Below are 8,929 nucleotides of genomic sequence, written 5' to 3' on the forward strand. Positions count from 1 at the left end.
CGATCGGTTGATTAATTTCTTGTCAAAAAACCTTTATCGGCCAAAAAAGCCCAATCAACTCTTTTAACTTATTGGGCCCAAGGCTCGCTCTTTATGAACATGTTACTAGTCCAATATGACCACCCATAGACTATACGAAAGCATGCCCACTATCTGTCTCAAGTATGGCTATTGGTGGCCCACTTTGACTTTTCAACAATTGTAGATCGAGTACCTTCAAAACAAACCGTTTACATTCTTAAAAGTTAACCCATAAAGGGGACCAAATTTTAGGGGATCTTGTTGCAAATTTTGATGGATTCAGTTTGGAAAGTTAAGAGAATATGGGGACAATATTTCACGATAAATTGCTATATGAGATTTGGGGTAGTATCTAGTACCATCAGGAAGTACATATATGATATATATTGCCTGTGTTGTTTTTTAATTTCAAAAGAAATCAAGTAAGAAGGCACCGTTTCTTTACCAGTAAAAGCAAGTGGTACTACAAGCTACTTCTAATCTCAACTGTTGTTCCTCTGTCAATCTATGAAAAGCCATAAAAAAGAGAACGAAAGTAGATAATTACCCTTGAAGAAAACTGATGATTCCTCAAAACTCTATTCTTTTGCATTAATGAGACCCATCACTCTCATCATATATCCCACACCCCCCCTTTAACTACTTCCAAGATTTAACTCAATTACTCCAGTGTGCTGTGGTCTGCGGACCCTGTGATTGTGTTTTGGTATCAGAGAGAGAGAGAGAGAGAGAGGTTTGTCTGTGTAATGTGTATGTTTTTGTAAGGAAGAGAAAGAAGTAGTTAAATGGCACTGGCATTTAGTTAGTGAATCTTTTAAGCCAAATAATATAAGCTTTGGTTGGGAGTGAAGGGTGATCACCATGAAAACGCATATGTTGGTTCTCTTCTGCCTATTATTGCTGGAATGTTATCTGGGTATGTTATTTTTTTATTGTTGCAACTATTCTTTCTCTTTTGTATTTCGTTTTTGGTTTCTTGTTTGTGGTCTTGTAAAGTTTGATTTCTTGGTGCTGAGTTGCAGGAAGTGGAATAGTGGTGCAAGAGAAGGCAGATGCAGCAATTCCAGTCACAACGCTATCACCTCCGGAAGGCAACACTAGTTTCTTGGATGGCACAACATGGTGTGTGGCACTTGCAGGTGTCTCTCAAATTGATTTGCAGAATGCTTTAGACTGGGCTTGTGGATTGGGAATGGCAGACTGCACTCCCATTCAAAAGGGAGGACACTGCTATGATCCGGACACCCTTGTGTCTCATGCTTCTTATGCTTTCAACAATTACTACCAACAGAATGGCAATTCTGATATCGCTTGCAATTTTGGAGGAACCGCGACTCTAGTTCAAAACGATCCTAGTAAGCATTTCATGTGGCAGTTAAGAGCATAATCTTGCTTTACTTTGAATGTGCAAAACATGTACTGATGACTTAAAAAAATTGGTATAATGGTGTGCAGGTTATGGAAAATGTCTCTACTCAGCAGCATCTGGGTATGTTTCCATTTGTGCCTGCATTAACTTAATATTTGTTTGTGTGCTTATTATGCAACCATGTATCTTAATTAACAGACACTCTTCCCTGAATTTTGTTCAGATCTGTGGCCTCTTCAGCAGCGCCGATTTCGCGGAGCTTCATTTGGTGGAAATTTGCTGCAGTGTTACTGCTTTTGTACTGGAGAAGCTTATGAATGTGTGTTAGAATTGAGTTTGAAGCTAAATTGGCTACACTAGATTACTTGGTGATATGGGAATGAAAAGAAAGAAGATTTATACATGGTTAGGGTAGTAAGACATCTCTAGATGCTGCCCTGCTGCTGCTTTAATCATCATTAGCATTTTGTAATTGCCAAGTTATTCCTAGCTTTGTTGCTCAGTTAGGAATCTGGCATGTAATTTATCTACTTGAAATTTTCGTGCTGCTTATTTTGTTTTCATATCTTGTGTAATTTAACAGTATCTTTATCACCCAAAATAGTGTTTCAATTGAAACTTAATTAATTTTTGGTGGAAACCTTGCTTAGGATTTTGAAATGGGAGTTAAAATAATTAATCAAAAAACGCATAAGGGATATCCAAGTTATCCCAACAATTGAGTCGGATATAAAAGATTTAAGTGAATTCGTGGGCTACGCATGTCTCACATTATGTACTTATAATCTCGTGCATATAACTCAATAGTAGGAATAATCGAATAAGAGTCATAAGACTCATAACTGTATCTTTTTCATTTGGTATTGGTTTTGCCCCTTTTGGGGCAGTGTGTTATTTTCAGCTTTCTGCATAGTAAGAATGGGACCTTTTAAGTCCAGCCCTGCCTTTGCTTTAGAGAATGACATTTGAGCCCAGAGTCTCTCGTTTAAGCCTTAAGGCACGCCTTCTGACCAAAAAGGTGGCGTAAATGGGCCGAACTGCTCATGCTGTCCATACTCCATAGACAGCTTGTCAAGGTCCAGGCTGAGCTATTCAAATGAAAGAAGAAAAGACTCGAGAACACCCAAAACCTTATCCAAATAAGTATGACCAATAACATGTTTCCACCTCTGCAACAAGTATCTAACATGTATCCAAATCTATCACCCAAAGCCACAAACTTCTCATGTGGCTCTGATGCATTGCACCCTTCTGCCTCCTTCTATCTCATCTCTCTCTCTCTCTTCCAAATTATCTATAGACTTGGCAACATCTCTGCATCGTTGTCTTTGAGAAAACAATGGCAGCCAATGTGATGACCACTCTCCCACAATTCAACGGTCTCAGACCCAAATTCCCAACAACAGCAGCACCAGTGCAGACCATGGTTGGTTTTCCCTTCCCCTTCAATTTTGCACTTGTTAGTGTTATTCTCTATATGCTCAAGTGGAATATTTGTATTACACAGGCTGCTGTGAAACCAATAAGGCATAGAAGAAATGGAGGATTGGTTACTCGCTGTGACTTCATTGGTTCGCCAACTAATCTGGTCACAATTTCACCTTCATTCCTTCTTATTTCTTGTCTCAGATACAATTATAGCTAGTGATAGAAAATATTAATTATGGGTTTTTAATTTTGAGGTATATAGATTATGGTGACAAGCACAACATTGATGTTGTTTGCTGGAAGGTTTGGGTTGGCACCATCTGCAAACAAGAAATCCACAGCAGGACTGAAGCTTGAAGTGAGGGACTCTGGATTACAGACTGGAGACCCTGCTGGTTTCACACTTGCAGATACTTTGGCTTGTGGTTCTGTTGGTCACATTATTGGTGTTGGGGTTGTTCTTGGCCTTAAAAACACTGGTGTTCTCTAAATATCTCATTTTTCTACCAAGTTATCCATCCATCCATCCATCTCTTGTGTTTATATATTTCTCATAATACTCTTGTAGTTTGCATTGCCAATCTAAGTTAACAAGCATCCTTCTTTTGCTTAAAAATATTGAATTGAGGAGGAGTGATTCGAACCATGATCACTAGGGCGCTCAACACACCATTTTTATTACTCTTTTTATTACTCTAACTAGTAGTGAGATCTTGATGAAAGAATAATAAGATATTTAATCAAATTATGCCTTATATTAATTAATCACTCATCCCTAGTCTCACCTCCTCAAATGAAAAAAAGAGTGGTTGAGGGTTTATATCATGAACTTATGCACCTTTCAAAATGGACCCATTGATTAAAAACATACATATAGGACGCACTTTACATCTAATACTCTACATTAAATAGGGGTCTTCTGGAAATATTTTTTAGGGTCTCAAGCATTATCCTTTCAAAATTATTATGGCTTTAGAAATATAACGAGACTGATCACTAGAGCACCATCACTTGATATTTAAGAAAACCGGAAAGTTGGATCTAGACGAGAAAAGTCTAGAAAGGAATTTAAGAAACGATTTAAATGGAAATCTTAGAGGAAAATTAAAAAAAAAAATGAACAAATTAAGAAAATATGTTAGGAGAAAGAAAAACTTTCAACCTAATAAAAAGAAAATAAATATAAGTATTACATTTATAACGAAGAAGATCATTACGCACTAGAATGTGCTAATAAAAACATATATATATTACAAGGTGACTTCAGATCATTTACTTATTTTTAGATATTGGTCTACCTGAATAACAACGTGATAAACTGCAACAAACACATCCTATTCCAAACTCCAAAAAATAGTCTAATATTCCAAAAGCCCGACCTCTCTGTTTAAATAACACATAGATTTATATTATCAATGTTTTGAAAGAGGAGAGAATCTAGCCTTGTCCCCATGTACACCTATATGTAGAATCCAAAACCCTAATACTAAAAAAATGTTCGAGTTTTTTATTGTCCGGGTCTTTTGCACAATTTTAAATACCACAATAAGCCTCCCTAAGAAATATTTACCAATATGGCATTTGACGCAGTTTGAAACAACGTCATTATGAGAATAGGAGGTAGCCTGATTGGTCAGGTTGCCTGCCCAGGACCTTGAGGTCCAAGGTTTCATTCTCATCAGGGAGTTTTGGGATTTGTGTAGTTTTTCATCCGTTGTGATGACCTTCATACCCCTCGGGTATAGCTTAGTGGGTGGCTTGTGGGCCTTTCAAAAAAAAAATATATAAAACAATGTTACTGACTCATATTTTTAACATCACTAATCACGCTGTTGCGCACAGTGTCATTGCGAATTGAAAATTGTTTTGCCTAATAACACTATCTCAGACTGCATCATTCATATTTTGGATTTTTATCAAAAAAATCATAGAAATAATTCATTGAATCTATTGATCGACCCTTTCAACACTAGTGAATCTAAATCACCTCGAATCTGACGAACTCTTCTTGCGCCACGTTTCACCCATCACTTGGTGGATCTCCGCCTACCCTTTGATCTTAATGGAGTGTCTCTGTAGACTCGAAAACGATGACTTGTATGGTGTTCCGTTGTCTTGGCCATTGTGGACCACGACAGCCCACAAGTTTCCGATGGAGGAGGACCAATTGTGGGAGAGAAGGACCACAGTAGCCCATAAGTTTTCGATGAAGGAGGACCAATTGTGGGGGAGATGGTCCCAAATCCAAACCTTCTTCGTTGTTCTTCATTGAAAGTATAGAGAATATGAAATCTGGGTTTCCTTGTAGAGAAATGATTTAAATTCATAGATATGGGGAAAGTGAGAGAGAGTCTACAATCATTTTACTCAAACTAAGTTACTCCGGATTTTGCTTCAAGTTGATGCACGCTACGATCTAATTTCGGTTCGAGTTGATGCAGGGTTCGTCTTGTTAGGAAATTGGGTGAAGAACATTATTTTTCTAAAGAAAAATAATTATTATTTTAAAAATATTGAATGACGTTGTGTGAAACAACGTCATTGTGTTTTATAAAACTTTAAAGATAACGACGTTATTACTAACAACGTCATCGTTAATAACGCTATCCTCAATAGAGTCAAATGGTTTATTGGTAAATATTTGTTTGGAATACTTATTGTGGTATTTAAAATTGTGCAGAACACCCGTACGGTAAAAAACTCAAAATGTTCTTTATATATGCCATTTTTCTGTGGAAAACTAAGAACCACTTGTGCAATAATAGAGTATATAATATATTTTTATCACTTACCCATCGTGATAAGCTAAACATTTGTTTTTGGTGTCTTTGTCAGCGAGGGCAGAATCCACAAATTTGCAAAAAAAAAAACTCCTCTCTTCTGTGATTAGTTTATTTCCTTTACTATTTCTTGTTCAATTCAAAGTTAATTGATTAATCGATAAAATTTAGCCGAGACTATATAAAAATTTGATCATTTAAGAAAAGTTGACGAGGGATACTGTACCAACTACCAACTACCAACCCCGAGAAGTCTAGTCAAAATATGATATGATATTGGCTATCTCATCTTGAGCAAGTTAGAGCTTCACGAATCCTAGGATAAAAACACATTGATAATATCAAAATGATCTATTGACCTCCACTATGAGTTTTGACATGTGGCATGCAAAGCCAGATTCCCGCTAAGTCTAACAAGTTGCCTCTTTGGCTATCGATGAAGGTAGAACCGATGACATCGACCGAAGAAGAGACATTTGAAGAGGTCACATAAGGCGCAGTATCTGAGGAGATAGCATCTCAAGCGATGCCGAGAGGCCCCCGTCAGTACAATTCCAAGCATAACTTATCGGTAACCAATGGTGACAATACCCCATAAAGAAACCAAGAGTCCAAAAGGACACCAACTCCATAAGATTCATCTTCCTGTAAATCCGTCTAAGATTAGGAAGAGGAAATCTCCTATTATATAGTTCTGACTCATATGAAAGGGGACTCTCTACTACAGGTAAACAATCTACGACTTTTGCACTCTTGTATTTTATTGGCTACTTGAGAGAGAGCTCCGAACATCGGGCAGTCTTGTTTGATAGTGACTGACTTGAGTGCTAGATTGATCTCCTGAGCACACCGTTGGGCCCCCTTAGCTCACGTGTTATCCTATACAGGCCATCCTCATCAGCACCTGAAAATAACTTCTGACATTAATTATATCGACTAATACGTCATCAAGATCAAACAAGTTTTGACTGTGTAAGTATCCCACATCGAAAGATGTAGGGATTGATTCCTTATTTATAAGGACAAGCCCACCCCTAACACTATACCAATGCCTTTTCCTAGGTTTGAGTGAGTTGGGTCGAACCCACTTGTTTGGGCTTAAAGAGAAACAAAGTCGTGTCAGCCCAATGTATCTACGGGAACCGGACAACCCAAAACGCATAATATTATTGGCGTGTATGGGAGTGTGAATTTACAACAGAATGTGATCACACACATAAATATCAATCAAATGTTTGTTTTGATGAATTGCATAAGTATTATCTCTTCCAACAGTGCTTCTTGAATAATAAACCTTTTCTCGCCATGAGCTCTTGCATTGGGCATGACATTGCAAGAATTTGCTAATTTCTTTAGAATACTCAAAAGTGGCGTGCACTTGGTAAATTCATGGTCCCGTCTAATAATCGATAATCACGCATGCTAGATAAATACGTGATGATTTAATGTACAATCTCGATAGGAATCAAATTCACAATCAGACAGAGTTTTGTTTTTGTTTTAATGGTGTTGTTTGGAAGTGCTATGAATTGCTATGCGGTGCTGTGAGGTCTAAAACTGTGGTGCTATGAGGTTAGTTCAAACCCCAAGCTCTTTGGCGCATCATTTTTAAAACTGTGGTGTGATGCTGTGAGGTGCGTTTGACATATCTAAATTACAATTATATTAGATGACTAATAATATTAATATAAAATCACATAACGTTTACATTGTACATTAATCAAAAATAAAATAATTGACTTAAGTTAATTATGTGGGACAATTCAACATAAATGTGTCTGTTTGGGAGTGCTGTGAGGTGAGGTGCTACGAGGTAAAAAGCTGTGGTGCTGTGAGGTGAGTTCTGCTGATAAAAAGCCTTTGACGAGTCACAAAAAATTGTGATGCTGTGACGTGAGATGCACCTAGACGCAACACAAACACATTGTTAAACCACACCAATATATATATATATATAAATAAAGAATGGAGTAGGTGTAGGAAAAAACTAAATCGAGCAAATCTACCTTATATAAAAAAACATAATCCAGCGAATCAATCACAATAATGAACAACCAATCAAAAGTGTTAAGGTCAAAAGTATCTATCACATCAAATCAAATTGTATTTTTATATTTTGACTTGCGATTATATTTTCCTTTTTAATTTTACAAGTCATATTCATAGTTTTTTTTAAAAAATATTTTGTTATCATGGAATGATAATAATGTTTATAAAATTATGTACCATTTATGTATTAAGTTGATAATCGAAAAGAGAACCACAAATAACTCAGATAACACTTATGTGTGTGGTATTAATATCTCATAAAGATTTCGAAATCGAATTCGAATTCGAATCTCCCCATTAATTTCCTCTGTATTAAGAAAAAAGTTGATAATCCGAAAATAATGTTTCTTTTTGATACGATATAAATATAACATATAATTGCATATTTTTGACTTTCTGACAATTGTAGAATAACAAATCCAAAAAAGTAAAATATAATTGTTATGAATGGGTATTAGTGTTATTACCGTTAAATCGGTGGTTCAAATTTAAGACTGTGGGTAGGTCCCCCACGAATTTTAGGACCGATTCTCAACAACCACAAAAAACTATTTGGAGTTTTATATCAATATTTGAAGTAAATAGCAAAGAGACCACTGAAGTTTGAGGACTTTACGTGTAAACCCCTTTGTCCCTTGGAGTCCCCAAAAAATCCGCATTCTTGTGCAAGTGAATTTCTTCCGTTAGCTTACCCGCTAAAACTAGCCGTTGGGTTCCCAAAAATAAAACATCTCTCTCATTTAATTCAAAACATATCCATTCCATTCCATGATACCAAAACCCTAATCCTAATCGTGTTAGGGTTGTGTCTTCTAGGGCTTCCCTAATTGGGGTTTAGGTCGTCAGGTTCCAGAGTTGACAATCGCATAGAGCGAATAAGCATAGAGGACGACATCAATGGATGTTTCTTCATTTCGTTTATTTTTTAGAAAACTTATAATGAAAATTCAACTGCTGCGTATACGATTTTGAGATTCGGCTCAACTATTTCCTCTCAATCTTTCAAACAAAAAAAAAAAAAAAACGAAATTGATGAGGGTAGAGAAACTTTGTAGCAAAGATTATATCTTCTGGGCTCTTGGATGAGTTCGTTTGCGTAGCCATTGTTGGCCTCGGGAGAGAAAGACTCTACTCCCCAGTCTCTTATCATGTATTTTTTTTGGCAATCGCATTTTGGGGACGAGGGTTGTGCTTGTAGATGTGCAGCAGAATCATTGAAGGACAACGATTCGGATTTGAAAGGAATAGGGGTATCCTCGCTAATTCTTCAAACTTCAGGGGT

At 36.7% G+C, this 8,929-nt stretch overlaps 2 protein-coding genes across 2 annotated transcripts; both read left to right on the top strand.

Moving 5' to 3' along the window:
• Positions 1-557: 557 nt before the first annotated feature.
• On the top strand, positions 558-1,975 carry LOC120015744 (glucan endo-1,3-beta-glucosidase 13-like). Its single transcript, XM_038868291.1, has 4 exons — positions 558-937; positions 1,044-1,376; positions 1,477-1,510; positions 1,614-1,975. Exons 1-4 carry the CDS (start codon positions 883-885, stop codon positions 1,705-1,707), a joined length of 516 nt encoding a protein of 171 aa, XP_038724219.1. The 5' UTR covers positions 558-882; the 3' UTR covers positions 1,708-1,975.
• Positions 1,976-2,621: 646 nt separating this feature from the next.
• LOC120015573 (photosystem I reaction center subunit psaK, chloroplastic-like) lies at positions 2,622-3,366 on the top strand. Its single transcript, XM_038868060.1, has 3 exons — positions 2,622-2,816; positions 2,898-2,978; positions 3,081-3,366. Exons 1-3 carry the CDS (start codon positions 2,730-2,732, stop codon positions 3,306-3,308), a joined length of 396 nt encoding a protein of 131 aa, XP_038723988.1. The 5' UTR covers positions 2,622-2,729; the 3' UTR covers positions 3,309-3,366.
• The last annotated feature ends 5,563 nt before the right edge of the window (positions 3,367-8,929 follow it).

The sequence above is a fragment of the Tripterygium wilfordii genome, chromosome 14 (assembly GCF_013401445.1).
Source record: "Tripterygium wilfordii isolate XIE 37 chromosome 14, ASM1340144v1, whole genome shotgun sequence".
In the NCBI taxonomy this organism is placed as follows: domain Eukaryota; kingdom Viridiplantae; phylum Streptophyta; class Magnoliopsida; order Celastrales; family Celastraceae; genus Tripterygium; species Tripterygium wilfordii.